At 36.1% G+C, this 16547-nt stretch overlaps 1 protein-coding gene across 4 annotated transcripts in view; it reads left to right on the forward strand.

Moving 5' to 3' along the window:
* Positions 1 to 332: 332 nt before the first annotated feature.
* Positions 333 to 16547, forward strand: part of ORC2 (origin recognition complex subunit 2) — a 39430-nt gene continuing 23215 nt past the window's right edge. Inside the window, exons 1-8 of one of the 4 annotated variants that reach the window (XM_036023100.1) lie at positions 333 to 577; positions 3507 to 3555; positions 4467 to 4570; positions 5229 to 5372; positions 9324 to 9413; positions 11593 to 11682; positions 12350 to 12381; positions 15584 to 15644. In XM_036023100.1, the coding sequence (XP_035878993.1) occupies positions 4477 to 4570; positions 5229 to 5372; positions 9324 to 9413; positions 11593 to 11682; positions 12350 to 12381; positions 15584 to 15644 (511 nt within the window). In that variant the 5' untranslated portion in view covers positions 333 to 577; positions 3507 to 3555; positions 4467 to 4476. Of the gene's footprint in view, positions 578 to 2021; positions 2478 to 3503; positions 3556 to 4466; positions 4571 to 5228; positions 5373 to 9323; positions 9414 to 11592; positions 11683 to 12349; positions 12382 to 15583; positions 15645 to 16547 lie in introns of those variants that run through there. The other 3 variants (XM_028508864.2, XM_036023101.1, XM_036023102.1) reach the window with 3 other exon arrangements.

A 16547-nucleotide genomic window follows, 5' to 3' on the forward strand; every position in this document is an offset into this window, starting at 1 on the left:
TCCTCAAAAGAAGGTATGTAGAGAAACTAATGAACACTTTTAAGATCCCCTCAAGACAGAGAAACCGCTCAGCGTACTATACCTCCGCAATCTTCCTGGGATCTAACCAACACTTCCTTCTTCCTTCCCCGGAAACGGAAAGAGGAAAGGCCCCAAATCTAGCGCTTTGGGATTAGCTTTCCTCAAGTTTCTTGGCGGGCAGGGCGGCCCGCAGGTCTGCGCCGGGTGGCCAGCAGAGCCTTCGCTCTCGGCCTACGCGGCTTCCTATTGGTTTTCCGGGGCTCCGCCCACTGAGCAGGGCGGGAGATTCGGTGTGTACTAGCAGGCGTCCCATCCCCCGCTAGCCGCGCTGCAGTCTGTTTCCGTGCAACCCAGAGACCTGGCTTCTGCACCTCTTGCGAGATTTTGGCCTTCCCCATCGGGCCGAAGCCGCCTTCCCTCCGCGACCACTCAGCGGGGTAGCATCGGGCAGGCAGGAGGCAGCAGGAACCGCGCCTGGGGGACACCTAGCTGTGCGGGGAGTGGCGCGCGTGCAGCCTGCCTCCCTTTCCTGCTTAGCTCCAGCCTGTGAGGTGAGGTGCGTCCTGCCCAGCGATCGAGCAGGGGTGACCGTGTCCCGGGCTTCCCCTTGGCACTCGGGGCAGGGTCGCTGTGTCTCCCCTTTTCCTTCCCTGGGCTGTCCCCCCTAGCCCTGTGGTCCCGAGGATCCCTGGCGGGCGGAGCGCAGACAACTAGTGGTCAATGGTGCGAGGCCCAGACTGAAGTCCGTAAATACTTTGGGTGACAGGCTCCCTTTAGAAAGACAACCTTGGTCGGTCTGTCCATTAGTGGTAGGCCTTCTGTGCAAAGGATGCCTGTTAACAACATGCCTGCTTCCCGGCGTAAGGAATCTTTTGATTGCAAAGAGAGAACTGCGAATATCTGAAACGGGGCCCAGCGAAGTAAAAAGTGCCCTGGGAGAGAAGCAGGTACGACGAGCGCTGCGGAGGAAGCGATTTCGTCCCAGAACTACCACTGGAGCGATTTCTTCCCAACCTGGAAGCCCGGCAGGAACTTTAATTGAGCAGTCTCTGGGGACAACGCTTGGTTGTAAAGTGTCAATAAGTCAGGCTCTTTTGCTAGAGCTTTTTAAACTAAAAGGATGTTGATGCGTCACTTGTCATTTTACAACTGAAATCCTAATGGAACCATCACATCTTTCCCTAGTTAAATTGCAATCTGAAGAAAGAGCGTGGCCCTACAGCTTTGTGTCAAGGACCGCTTTTATTCAGTGTTTATTCAGCCCTTTTTCTGTCAGATGGGATATAGAGAACTACAAGAGAGCTGCATGGTTAAGTCGAAGTTAAAAGTAAAAATACCCATAATAGGGAACATTTAATTAGCATTTTCATGTGCCAAGCACATGGTTTCATTTAATAATCACAACTTTGTGCAAAGCCGCAGTCACACAGTTAGTGTGGCGTTAACATCAGAACCAAAGTTTATCTGACATTAAAATTGGTGCTTAGGTACTAATCTATACCCCTTTTAAAAAAGGATTGTGTTTTTAAAATTTGCAGCCAATGCTTTATTTGCTTTCAGAGGCGAGTGTTGCTGTTTTAACACTCACTTGGTGCTGCTATATTACCTTGTTAACTCCTTGAAAGGAATCCACTTAAAGTAAGTGCTTAAGACAGTGCCTTTTATTGTGATTTGTTGGGTAGAGGGTTTTTTTTGTTTTGTTTTGTTTTCAGAAATTCTTGGAGAAAAAGCAAGGAAAGGTTTCTTTCAAAGTCTTTGTAGAAATTTCTTCATTTTGATGATTCGATCCTATATAATAGATAATTTAAAAATCTAGAAAGGGGCCCTGGTCTTGTGGCTGTCTAGGTTGGGGAGTCATCCTGTAAATCAGAAGGTTGTGGGTTGGCTTCCGGTCAGGGCACATTCGGTATTGTCCTGGGGGGAGCCCCCATCCCCGCCCGTACTGGAGGTCCCTGCTCCTGACATCTAGGAGCCTAGGAGAGGCAGCCTATTGATGTCTCTCTTAAGAAAACAAACAAACAAAAAACTAGAAAAGGAAATAAGACCAAGTTAGGCTACCTCTGTCCAGACAATTCTTAAGTAAAATGCCATAGGGAAATTGCCTAGGAAAATATTCATTGTCTGGAATATTTGTTTTTAAATTTTACTTGAAAATCTTTTTCCCTCCTGATGGAACTACTAAACTTTTGCTAATGAGAATTAATGTACTGGAAATTGACTTTCCTCCATTTTCACTTTGATGCTAGGAAGCTTAAAGCTAAAATTCTTTTTCATCTAATTTTTACTAATAAATATATTCTGTTTTACAACGTAACAGTTTGCCACTGATGAAAATGAAAGATATAATACAACAAGAGTTAATGGGAAGCATTGAAATAGACAAAAAGCCAAAATTCTTTGTATGATTTTATTTTCTGCTTTGCTTTATCTTTTCCCTGATCCAGAACTCCCTATTAGTATTATAGTTTATCGTTATTTTATTGCATTTGCTTATTATCACTGCTTCAAATCCTTTATAGAACACAGCAGTATACAGTTTTAAATAATGTACACTATGCTGAATCTGACCATGCTTTTAAAAGTATGCTTGGTAGAACTAGTGATGTTTGACATAATGAACTGGAAACCTAAAGGAGCTCTAGATGTCTTTGAATATTTGTACTGTCCTATGGGAAAGTGATTAAACATATTGTGAATAGTTTTCAGATGTCAAAACAGGCATTTAGGATAACAGATTTTATTTAATGGCAGAAGTGCATGGTTGAACTGAATGATTGGAGAGTTTGTAATTAGGCAAACTTGAGTTTTAGCCCTAATTCACTTTCTAATTGTGTGAATTTGAATAATTTAATATTTAACTCAGTTTGCTTATCTATAAATAGGGGAAATTATATATATTTTACCTCAGTGAATCTGAGGATTAATGATCTGGTGTACATAAAAATGCCTGAAACAGAACCTGACAAATAGCCCCTCAAAAAGACTGTTTTATACAAACATAAAAAAAATCTTAAGTTTATTTTATACAAATGTCATGTAGATGTAGTAACCCTTTTCTCTGTATACCTGTATTCCCATAAATAAGCACTATTGTGACTACAAAGATAACTCAAAAAGATATATTGTACTGGCAATGGTCATATTAATTATAAATGAAGTATTGTCATTATATACAAATAGAATCATTGTGAAGATTAAATGAGAATACATATAGAATATTCAGAACTATGTCTAGCATATAGTAAGTACTCATATTTTGGCTTCCTCCCTCTATTCTCTCCCCAATCCAGATCTCAGTTTCTAAAGTTTCCTGGCTAAAATGGTACTGGTTATTTTACCCTTTACTGTAAATAATAACTACCATAACAACTTCAGCTTTGTAAGAATCAATTTATCGATTCATTTTGTTTGTTAAAACTCATGACCTTTGGTTGCTTTGGTTTTCCTATTAGCTGATGCTGACTGAGTTCTTTTTTCAATTACAGGTGGCTCTACCTGAATTTTTCAACTGCAGAATATGCAGTGCCTTTAAAGGTAAATGAAAACTAAGGCAAGTCATTTTAAGTGCTAGTTACAATATCAAGTAAGTTATCTGCATGTAGATAGCTGACTCATGAGGGGCACAGTTAGTAGTTCCTCTTGTCAGCAGAAAAGGCAAAAATAGGATTAATAAGAGAAATCATCTTTTGGGGTAAAATGATTAGCTGGCAGCTAGTTAGAATCATCATTAATTAATTTCAGGCTATTTGTATTATAAGTTATGAAGCTAAATTTTGTCAGAGTGGCTAGAGCTGATTAATCTTTTGCCTGCCAAACTCATGCTTGTTCAGTGAAGAACTGACTATAAAGTATTGAAAAGATTTATGCTTATTATTTAATTGCCAAGATGCCAAGAAAGCCATATTCATATTTTTAAAGTTGTTTGGCGAGCATGCAGTAATACTAAAGGGAGGTACTTGAGGATTATTTGATCCAGGCTTGGTATACCAGTGAAGCACACAGACTTCTCCAAATGGACTATATCTTTCTAGTGAGCAGAAATTAAAATCCACCAAACCATATTCTTTGTTTGGTTGTACCTTTTCTAAATTCTCATGTATTAACCATTCCCTTTCTGGTAATGTTGTTCTGTAGATTGATTAGAGCTTTCTGTGTAGGTGGACTTATTTTCTTGTCAGTACCATAGGGAATTTTAGTTGCCTTGATTGGATTTGGCTTTTTTCTAATCTGAAACACTCCTTCCTCTTTTTATCAAAAACATTACGTCAATACAATAATGCATAATATAGTCTTCATAATTAAGAAAACTTTTTTTTCTTCAAGAAGACTTTTTAAAATGTTGAATATGAATACATATACATGTATTCATTGTGTGTATGTTTAATTTATTTGGCTGTTGATAGGAATTTTTCATCACTTTTGAGTGCTTTATTCCTTTTGTTTAGGTTGGCAAGGATGAATAAATTGAATTTAAAAGAAGACAATATGCTGGAGGTTCGGTTCGTGGGAGATGATGATGTTCTTCATCATATTCTTGATAGAGAAGAAGGTACTAGGTGTTCATACAATTTTTATAATGGTTATGGATTTTTTTTAAAAAGACTTTATTCATTTTTAGGGAAAGGAGGGAGAAGAAGGAGGGAAACATTGATTGGTTGCCTCTCATACATGCCCCAATTGGGGACCAAACCTGCAACCCAGGCATGTGCCCTGACCAGGAATGGAACTGGTGACCTTTAGCCTGTGTGATGACAACCAATCAACTGAACTATAAAAGTCATGGTTCATGACTATGTGGCTGGATTATTTCACTTTTAAAATATCTTAACCTTCTATTTTGAAAATATAGCACAAAGTAGTTGATCTAGTAAGACTCTGAATAAAAACTAATTTTTCGTTCATTCCTTTCAAACTTTATTGAAAATTAAAAATAAGCCTTTTCCAATATGAAATGCTCAATAGTGTTGGTAAATAACTACCCATTGTGATAGAAATGTAGTTATTTTGACCCCTCAAAATACATACTTTCAAGGTTTTTCTATTTTTTTTAACATATAAGCTGTGGAAGCTTGGATGTGTTCTTTAATCAAAGAGAGTACACTGAATTTTTTTCCATCTTTTTGGTAATAACAATATAAGTAGTGCAATTTATTTACTTAGAAAGAATTTATACCTTTCATGTTCTGATTCTTTTGATGTTCTTACAGGAGTTAAATTAAAAAAGGAGCGACCTCAACTTTTGGTCAACACAAAAAAAATAATAAAGAAGACAGAGTATGATTTGGAGGAAGATGGCCAAGAAGTCTTTAAAGATAAGAACTATGTGGCAGTTTTAGGACGAGATGTTCAAGGTACTTGAGGAGGGTGAGGGACTGTATATTTATAAATAGTTAGAATTGCTTTGCAGGATACATAAAAGTAGTCTGTTAACTTAGGCAGTGGTGCGCCATATTATTTTTTCCAATTTTTCTTTTACTGTAAATATACATTAAAATTTTACCATCTTTACCATCTTTAAGAGTACAGTTGAGTTTGTTCACTTGTATTAAATATTGTGCTACCATTACCACCATCCATCTGCAGAACTCTTTTCATGTGGTGTGCTATCCAATAATTTCTCATTAGAAAAGCAGCATTGCTTCAGGTTTTATTCTCTACAATTGAAAAGTTTGGAAGTACTGAGTTTCTACTCCAGGTTTGTTCTCTACAAACAACTAGTCATCTTAATTACTTTTAGAAAGACAGATTGTATAGACTAGAGACTCCAAAGTTATTTTTTAAGACGTTTTTACTTTTAACCAATCTGAAATAACTTCATAAAGCCAGTCACTTCACTATTACCGTGATCTTCTTTACAGATAGAGAAGAACATTCCAAGAAATAATGTCATTTTAACCTACCCATGCCAAATTCCTGACAGATTATACTTACAATTCTTTAGGCTTGAAAAATATCAATGTGAAAGAAAAACATTGATCAGTTGCCTCCTACATGTGCCCTGACTGGGGATCAAACTTGCAACTTAGGTATGTGGCCTGACTGAGCATGGAACCACAGCCTTTAGGTGCATGGGACAATGTCCAAACCAACTGAGCCACCTGTCCAGGGCAGGCTTGAATTATATTTAATTAGGGCTCAAGGAGCACAGGTTTATAATAGGGTGCAAGGAGCACAAGTCTACTCAAGTTGGCTAAAAAATAGAGGTCAAGGAACGAAATCAGTATTGTTGGGCTCTAGGAGCATCAGAACTGGTACCAATTAAAAACTGAGACTTTGCTTTTTCATGGGTTTCCTAGTCTCCCTCATGTCTGTGTATCTGTTCTGTTCTCTCTGTGGCCTCTGTTTCCCTCATGTACATATTTTTTACTCTCTTGTATTTGGCTTATAAATAGCCATTATGACTACTACTCCTGACCTTTTTTGTTACATTTTGAGTCATTGCTTTTGCTTTTGTTACAAGTGTTAAATGGCACGATACAGAAAGTGACCGCTGTCCCTTAATAGGCTTAATGGGCAGGTTGGATTCTCTGAAAAGTGTTCCCAATGGAGAGCTGACATTGTTAAGGCATGTTGTAAGTACAACTTAGGATTCTTGACTACCTACTATGCTAGATCTAGGAATAGATTGAAAGCAGTATTTTTAGAAGTATTTTCTTAAAAATTGTTTTTTATCATCTGTAGTAGAAACTCAGTGCTTCCAACCTTTTTCACCTAATAGCACCAATAGCAAATAATATTTGGAAACATGCTAGAACAAATGGAGAATGGCCCAGACCAGGGACAAATGCCCTGCGGCTTCTGACCCTTATTCCCACCCAACCTGTAGACATCCTCAAAGCCTAATCAGAGCAATACTCAGCTCACCTGTAACCCAGACCTTTAATTTCTGCAGACTGGTGGGGAAATTTTGCTTTAGAGCAGTGTTTCTCAACCTCTTTTTTTAAAGAAAAATTATCATTCTCCAGAGAGTGCTTTTAAGTGTTTTCTCCTAATCACCCCCATCCATGAAATTTTAATACTACATATATGCTGTATATCTCTTTATGTGCTATGACCTCTGGAGGGCCACAGACCATTGTAATATCTAAGATGTTTTTCATACTTCTCCTCCTTGCACCTAGAGCCAGTTTTCATTCCATCAGAAGTAATATTATTCCTCTTGAAAATTCATGCTTTAGAAAACCTGGAATTGTTTAACAATTTGCTGTATATCTTCTCTTTGGTGTATATCTTCTATCTATTTGTACATGCATGTACACATATAAGCTTGTATCAACAGTCTCTCAGTCCAGGAAACGGAGCTGTTCATTTGGCTATGGGCATGTACAGCAGAGGAGCCCATAACTTATAGTTAAATCTTGTAGACATGACTCTTCCTGTTTTTTCTTGTTTGCCAAAATGTGTATAGGGGTGGAGCGTGGTGTTTCAGATAAGCTATAAGAAGGAGAGTTTTCTTTTCTTTCTTTTTAAAGATGCTATCTATCTATCTATTTATTTATTTATTTTTGGAGAAAGGGGGAAGGGTGGGAGAGAGAGAGAGAGAGAGAGAGAGAGAGAGAGAGAAACATCAATATGTGAAAGAAACATCCATCATTTACCTTACATGTACCCGCTAACCCAGGATCTGGCCCCGACATAGGCATGCGCCCTGACCCGGAATTAAACTGGGACCTTTTGGGTTGCAGGAACATCACCCAACTCACTAAGTCATACCAGTCAGGGCAAGGAAACTTTTCTTTTATTGTTTTTTCCAGGGAAGGAATGGTGACATATATCATAGTCTTCTTTAACCTTACTTTAGATACTGAATAATAAAGCTTCTGTCTTGTCTTCTATTATAAACAGAAAAAAAGTGAGCTTTTAAAAATATTTTTATTGATTGATTTTACTTATTTTTAAAAACATATAGTTATTGTCCATATATAGTTTTTAAAAATATTTTATTTACTTTTAGAAGAGAAGGAAGGAAGAAAGAGAGGGAGAGATACATCAGTGTGCAATACTATATTTTGTCATGTGTAATGCACACTCTATTGACCAAATTTTTGAGGGAAAAATAAGGATGTACATTATACATGGGTAGTACCTAAGAAATACCTCATATCTGTTCTTATGTTTTGTGATTATTTGTTACATAAAATTTGTTCAACAATAAATGCTAAAATTCCTTTATAACATAAAAAACAAGTATCTAAATATAAATACATAAATAATTTAATTAAAAAATTAAAATGAAAGTTTATTTTCCTGAAAGTTTGGGAAAAAAAGCAGGCATGCATTATACACAAGAGCACATTATACATGGCAAAATATGGTACATTGGTTGGTTGCCTCTTGCATACCCCCAAATGGGGAGTTGGCCCAGAATCCAGGCATGTACTCTGACTGGAAATTGACCCAACAACCTTTGGGTTCACAGCTGGCACTCAAGTTTTATATGTACATAAATACATATAATGTAAAGCCCTCTTGGCCAGTGTGATTAGAACCATTGTTAGTTGGTCAGTCAATCAAAATGTCAGAATCAGGAAATCATAAAAATAATTTATTTCCAAAAGAAATTAATGCAGAGGGCATTGTTTTACATTTTTGCAAATCTCTTCAATGTCTGACTTAGTAGAAGACAGCTGGATTTTTCTATGTGCTTCTTCACATTCCAGTAGCCAACAGGGTGGTGATGTCACCACACATCTTGTAGTCTCTGGAATACCTCACTATACACCCTTGATTGAGAGTCAGAAAGTCAAATTATGTTTGTGTTATTAAGAGGTAGTTTTGGCCTGAAGGACCTCAGAGACCTTTCAGACCACACTTTGAGAACTGCTGTGCTAAAGAGCAGGCTGCTAGCCGTGAGTGTCCAGTACGTTGTAGGTAGCAGTTGGGACTTAAAAGGAAGATTGAGAAATGAAGATAACTCAGGGTCTTGAGAGTAAGAGCTTTTACCATGTACCAACTGTGTCTAAATTCAACCTCAGTTAGCAATTGTACTTTGCATCTTTGCTTCAGGAAGGAAACGTAACTAATAAAGTCACTTCTGTGCTTCCTCCACAGGGGCAGCTACTATCATGAATTGAATACATAGCCCTCTAGTGTGGAGGGTTTTTGTAGTGGGCTTTTAAAAACAAATTTTATATATGTATATATTTTTGTGTATCTGTGAATAAATTTTTTGTGTTTTTTAAAATTTATATAAACAGTATCATAGTCTGTTGTGTATTTAAAAATACTTTATGTATAAATGTATTGATTTTTTTCCGGTTAATTCTATTTTTTCTAAATGCATATTGTATTTTCTCTTTCAGAATCTTTGAAAAATGGCTCTACTACTGTTGGTGGGAATAAAGTTTATTCTTTTCAGAGTAGAAAACACCCTGAAAAGATGGCTAAATTAGGTATGTTAATTTTCTGATTTCTGTAATTGTTATTCACCTAAAGAAAGTGTCTTTAACCACATTCCCAATTGCATTCCCTAGAATGATAAAGGATGTCATTTCATATATTATCAAGTGTACTTAAAGTCAGTAGTTTTTGTTTCTTCATGCTCAGATGTCTTCTGTTCTCAGCTAGGTTAGAAGTTTCTCATAGTAGGAACCCTGTTTTCCTTTTTTTCCCACAGTATCTTAGATAGGTTCTTAACAAGTTTTTGTTAAGTAAATGAGTGACTTAAGTCACAAAGGTATGTTCTGAAATTATTGCACAAGAATTTTATACTATATATAGAAAACTATTTATATAAATTTTGGGGAATGGGCTGTTTTAATATTTTCTTACTCAAGTTAACACTTATACCAATTACACATGAGTTACTGATTTTCAGAGAGTTAGACTATAATAAATTACATATAACATTAAAATTAAACTAGTAATTTAATTCTTTGAAAAAATTCAGATAGCACTATATTTGGATCCTGTGGTATGAGGGGTTATCACTTTTGAAAGCTTTGAGGAAAGAAAATAACATGTGAAAGCACTTTGAAAATTAAGGTAGTCTATAACTATTTGAAGGTTTGGGAATACTAAAATGTCAGGAACAATAGAATAATAATTACTACCTGGTGAGAAGGCTTATAACCTATAATTATAAAGCACCAACATATATTTCTTTTTTAAACAGATTTTATTTATTTATTTTTAGAGAGAAGAGTGAGGGAGAAAGAGAGGGAAAGAAATGTCAATGTCAGATCAAAGAGAAACAGGGTCGGTTGCCTCTTGTACATGCCCCGACTGGGGGTCAAACCCACAACCTTTTGGTGTACAGGACTGTGCTCCAACCAACTGAGCTACCCAGCCAGGGCAACATATATTTCTTAACTGGTATATTTTTAAGCAATCATTCTAGCCAATGATCCTGTAAATGTTCAAGGTCAAATGAAAAGCACTCTTGTTAAGTGTTGACACCGAATAGGAACATATAAGAAGTAATTATAAGACCTGTTTCTGAAAATAATATGATTCAGTCAATTGCAAAAAAAATCAGTTTTTCTGAAAAGTATAATATCAAATATAATCATTAATTTTGAACCTAATATTGTATATGCAATAATTTACATTAATTGATATTTCTTATCTACATTAAGAAAGTAAAAGTTTTTTGATCTCTAGAAATGACTGAATTCTGTGTAGGATATCTGAGAAACCAGAGAAGAAATACTAATGTAATTATTAGGGGGAGGATCAGATAGACACCAAGACCAAAAAGAAGCCACAGGACAATGAAGCAGGACAAAGAATGTTGGAGAAAGAGGAGAACTAATAGTGAAAAGAGTGGAACCCCAGAGAAGTGATCAAGTAGAAGTTCTCCAAGTAGATCATCAACATGCACAGAACCGAAATGATATGTGTCATATCGGTGTGTGCTGCAGGAAACTTAAATGTTGTTATGGTGTGCATTTTCATCATCATGCCTGAAAGAAAAATAGAGTCATGGAAAGATAATTTTCATGTTTTAATATAAAACCAACATGATCCCAGCTAAGATGTTTTGTACTTCAGGTCTTTTTGTTGATGTGAAGTTTTTTTCAATCCTGTGGATCAGCAGCCTTTTGTCTAAAAATGGTATCAATATATTGTTCAAGTGTAACGAGAAGGCCAAGGCCTGAGCCTTAGGCATACCTACAGGTAGATGATTGGGGAGGGCGAAGACAGTGAAAGAGATGGAATAACTACCAACAGGAGCCAGGGGACCAGGATAATGTTACTGAACCGAAATGGAGCAGTAATGTCAAAGAAACATTGAAAAAGCTCTAGTGAATGATACAGAGAACCGAGGAGGTTAAGAAACAGAGAAGAAGCCAGTGCTTTTTCGGGGACTCTCATGAGTATCTTGGGTCAGTTTCAAGATTGGAGGATAAAACTGTTTAAAATAGGTTAGAAAGAGTTTGAGTCAGTCAGTGGTTTAATTTACACAAATTCAACTATATTTTCTCCCATTTAAAAAAATGAGAGACATAATAGTAGCAGGCATGTTTGTTTGTTTTTTTTAAGAATTTATGTAAGTGAAATAAGGCTGTTTTCCCTCTTTATCTATTATTGTCCATTAAGAGGTAGTTTATATATTTCTTCTGTTTACAGCTTCAGAACTAGCAAAAACACCAAGAAAAAATGTGTCATTGAATTTGAAGAATGATCCTGAAATTATAAACATTCCTCAGTGTAGCAAGGGTAAGATTTTACCTCAGTTCTTTGAAGAGGGTTTTCATAATTGCTTTAGGTTATACAATAGTATGAGACTTTTCTTTCCTTGTCATAAGTACATTTTTATATCTTTTATTTTCTCTTCTGCAAATTCATTTAAAAAAATGCACTTAATACCTGAAACTGCGTGCTTAGTACACCAATACTTAGCTATCAATAAATATTTCTGCTGGTTGTAGTTGTGCAGATTGATAGGGCCAACTAGAAAGAGGCTTAAATTCCTGTTGTCATTTGCTTAAGGTAGCCACGTGTTCATGGAATATTTGCTTTGGCTAGTAATATTTGATATAATGCTTTGGGGGTTTGAAAGTCTTACAGTTTATGGAGAATTGTGGAGCATTTGTTTTCGAGTGACCCATTCTAACTAGGTTGAACATGAGCTTTTAAATAAAGAAAAGGGCTCCTTTTTTTTTTAATGAATGCTACAGGAATGCAGGACATTGCTGTCACTAATGGGAGTAAACGTGTAATTAATAGTGACAATTCAGCCTGCAGTGGAGATGCAGTTAATTGAGAATTCAATAATATGTGGTGGCTTCTGGGTAGAAACTGCAGCTTTGCTTGTAATAAAACTAAAGTGTGATGAAAAGTGAGGTATTCATAGTAAGTAATGGCTTTTCGTTTCATTCTTTAGGGCATTCAACTTCAGATGAAGTTCAGTCGAAGGTAAGCAATTGACTAAAATAAACAAGCAAAAACTTTAGTATTATAAAGTAAGACGTGATGACAAATATTGATTTCATCTTTTAATTTATATAGTGCTTTATAGTTTACAAGTATTTGCCAATTAAATACCTAACTTACAAATGAAGAATCTGAGGTTCAGAGAGGTGGAGTGACTCGTCTAGGTTCACCTAGCTAGGAGGGAGAACAGCTGGGAAATGAAGCCAGGTCTTTTGGACCCCACTGTCGTGCCTCTTTTGTGTCAGGACTATCCCTGGATATTTACAGCTTAGTAGACCTGCCCTGGAAATTGCATGTTTGGTTTTGTTTTGCTTGCTTTTATATAAAATATTCTGTTGTTTCTTGGGATTGATCCCAAGGTCCATTAAGTCTATTAGTCTACCCTTTTAGGAATTACGTTTGAAAATTAAGTTGGCTTTGGTTAATTCATACTAGAGTAGATTAAAGGAATTGACAATTTTTACTTTCTCCTCTGTGTTTTTGTGGTTTTATTTTTTTCATTATGCCTTGCCCAGTGGCCCCGCCTGAATATGGGCAAGCCCAGATGGGCAAGGACAAATCCATGATGATGAATATGTGAGTGGCGAGTGTGTCAGGTCTGGGAGGCTATAGATTTAGATGTGCCTGGACTTGTGTACAGGCTAAATTCACACCTTTTATAAGAACGTGGATATTCAGCCCTGGCTGGTGTGGCTAACTTAGTTGGAGCCTTGGTGTGTAAATTGGAAGGTCTCAGGTTTGATTCCAGCCAGGGTATATGCCTAGGTTGCAAGTTGGGTCCTCGTTAGGGGCACTAATGAGACAAAACCAATTGATGTTTCTCACCCTCTTTCTCGCTGTCTTTCCCTCCTTCTGAAAATCAATAAACATATGCCTCGGGTGAAAGTTGAAAAAGAAAGATTATGAGTGAATATTCAGGGCCATGGTTATGGCCTGTGTGGGAATGTCCTGCTTAGTTAGGCAATCCAGGTGTGTAATTAGACATGTCACAGTCTCCTTTGTCTTTAAAAATGCATCTTTCCTGCACTATATCTTGTATATATTATCACTACAAAAGAATAAAACTCATTTCCATAATCCAACCAATAATTTAGATATATTAGCAAATTATTTTTTTAAGTTGTGGATCATTAACACATTAGTGGATCATGCCAATTCTCCAAGCGACCATTAGAAAACCTGTTAATAAAATATTACACCTACCACAGTAAGAGACAACATCACTGTGACAGAGTCTTAGGGCAGTGTCTTAGGTGGGGGAGTTCAGGGGCAAATATGTGTAAGTCTTGAGGAGACCTGGACTCGGGAGGCTTAAGACACATCTATCAAAATGGGGAACTGATCTATATCAGACAAAATTCATGACATGATATTTGAGGATTGGTGGACACAGGGAGAAGGAAGTCTTGAACTAGGTCTTGGGAAGTAAACTACTCTTTGACAAACAAAGTCTTTACCCTGGTGAGTAATCTGTTGTCCTGATGGGAGAACAGGTTGGCCAAATGAACAGACTGTTAGGAAACAGTTATTTTGATGCAGGTATCCTCAGACTTGATAATTAAGGTATGTGGATGGAGGCTGCCTCAACTCTTGATCTTAAAATTAATTTAGTAGGACATGATGTGCAGTCTAAAAAATGAAATAGAATAAAACAGAAATTTTCTATTTTGTAAGTATTATAATTATCTTAGTTATATATATACATATGTACTGGATCAACATAGCAAAATATGAAAAAAATTTTGAGGATGTAGATCACAAAGGTTTTTTTTTTTTTTTTTAAGATTGTATCTATTTATTTTTAGGGAGAGCGGAAGGGAGGGAGAGAAAGGGAGAGAAACATCAATCAGCCGCTTCTCACATGCCCCCAACCGGGGGACCTGGCCTGAAACCCAGGCATGTGCCCTGACCGTAAATTGAACCAGGGACCTTTCAGTTTGCAGGATGATGGCCTCACAGTGAGAGTGTAGATCAAAAAAATTTGAAATGTACTATACTTCATAAATCCATTGGAACAAACTCACTTATTGTAGTACTATTATTATTATTATTATTAATGTTTACTTATTGATTTTTTAGAGAAAGGGGGGAAGAGAGAAACATTGATTTGTTCCTAACCTTATTTATACATTCCTTAACCTGTTATAACCTTATTTATGCTTGATTCTTGTATGTGCCCTGACCGAGGATTGAGCCTGCAACCTTGGCGTATTGGGACAATGCTCTAACCAACTGAGCTACTCGGCCAGGGCTATAGTACATTATTGATATCCCAAATAAGAATTTATTAACATTTGTAACTAGCACCAACAACCTATCACAAAACAAAAGACTTAAATTTTTTTTTAAGATTTTATTTATTTATTTTTAGAAAGGGAAAGGAGGGAGAAAGAGAGAGAGAGAAACATCAATGTGTGGTTGCTGGGGGTCATGGCCTGCAATCCAGGCGTGTACCCTGACTGGGAATTGAACCTGCGACACTAGAAGACTTAAATTTTTTGTCATATTTTTATCTTGACCCAAAACAAAGGTACTTTATCTTTTTATCAGTACCATTAAAAATTAACATGTAAACAACAGTGGGCATTTTAATGGGTTAGTATTGTAATGGTGTTAAAATGTTAAATTCTCTGAGAAAAAATACTTTATACTTTTGTAAAGTGCTTACAAATTTAAAAATACAAAAGCAAAAAGTATGAATCTCTGCTTTTTTCCTCACCGAATGTCATGCTTTAACACCAGTAAATTTCCACCATATTAAAAGGCCCATTGCCATATGCACAGGAGTGCCCATTTCCCTGTTTATTCATCAGTAGTGGACATTAATACGTTTTTTAAAATAGTCTGCTAATCTAGTGGGTGAAAAGTGATTTAAAACGCTAATATACTTATGTTTTTTCTTTACATAACAATAAAAGTACATATATACTTTACAGATGTCTGGAATACAATTTACAGAATCACTCTAGCAATCCTTTGGAGTTTGTTATATCATTTTTGTTGTTTTTTCCCCAACCAGTGTGTTTGTCATTGTCTTCCAGTTCTGGGAAGTATTTCTAATGTGGCCTATTGAAAACAAAATATTTTTCTTCTTTTCTAGCCTCTTTCACTCAGATCCATCATGAATTTCCATGTCATCATTATTTTTTGGTTAAACTATATTGCTTTTTTTATGTTTAAACAGGACAGTGATAAAAGTGAATTTCTGTCAACAGCACCTCGTGTTCTAAGGAAAAGATTACTAGGTATGTATTTCTTTTTACACTGAGTTTTTATAAAAAGAGGCATCTAAACAAGGGCAGTAATGGTTACGTATACAGGTTCTAGTCTTAGACTGCTTGCTTTTTATCTTTGGCCAGCCATTTATTAGACGCTTCTTTATTCCTCAGTTTTTTAATTTGCAAAATAGATAGAATAACGGTACCAGCCCCAGAGCTGTTTTGAAATTAATTGAAATAAAGGATGTTCAAAGTGCTTAGTGTAGTGCTTGACTTTGATATGTGTGTAACAGGTGTTAGCCATTATTATCTTTTATTCTTATAACTACTGATTTCTATTTTCATGAAAGGCAAGATATGTTCATATTCCCAATTAAACTGTAGATTCCTTAAGGGCAAGGACTATATCTTATATTTTTTGCTCCAACACTTAGCATTGTATCTTTCACACTATAGTCAGTGGGTATTGAGTTTAGTTAAAATGTTTCTCTAATAAAATAACAAGACTTAGTTTGTTTTGGAAGTACTTCTGTTAATTTATTAAAAATTTTATAGTGAAATAGTGTTAAATATTCATAGTTGTATGGAATGCTTTACACAGCCAAGTAAACAGACATGGGTCCTACCTTCTGGAAAATTAAAGGTGGTTTTTTATTTTTAAATATTTAACTTTGAGGTAAATGATTTATTTACCTTTATATTTCAGAAAGATGTCAGCTTCCTCCTTGGGGTTTACTTCTTGACAATAATATTAACTAATGTCAAATTCATGCTGCACCCCTTCCTTCTCAAAGTATAGATTTCATAGAGCTACTATTACTATTGTATTTTTAATCAACATAAAAATGGCAGTACTAAGTGATTGGATATCTGAGGCAATAAAAGATGATATGTGCAACTGTGATTGTTATTATTTTGTGTCAAATATAT

Source organism: Phyllostomus discolor, chromosome 4, assembly GCF_004126475.2.
Source record: "Phyllostomus discolor isolate MPI-MPIP mPhyDis1 chromosome 4, mPhyDis1.pri.v3, whole genome shotgun sequence".
NCBI classification, from domain to species: Eukaryota; Metazoa; Chordata; class Mammalia; order Chiroptera; family Phyllostomidae; genus Phyllostomus; species Phyllostomus discolor.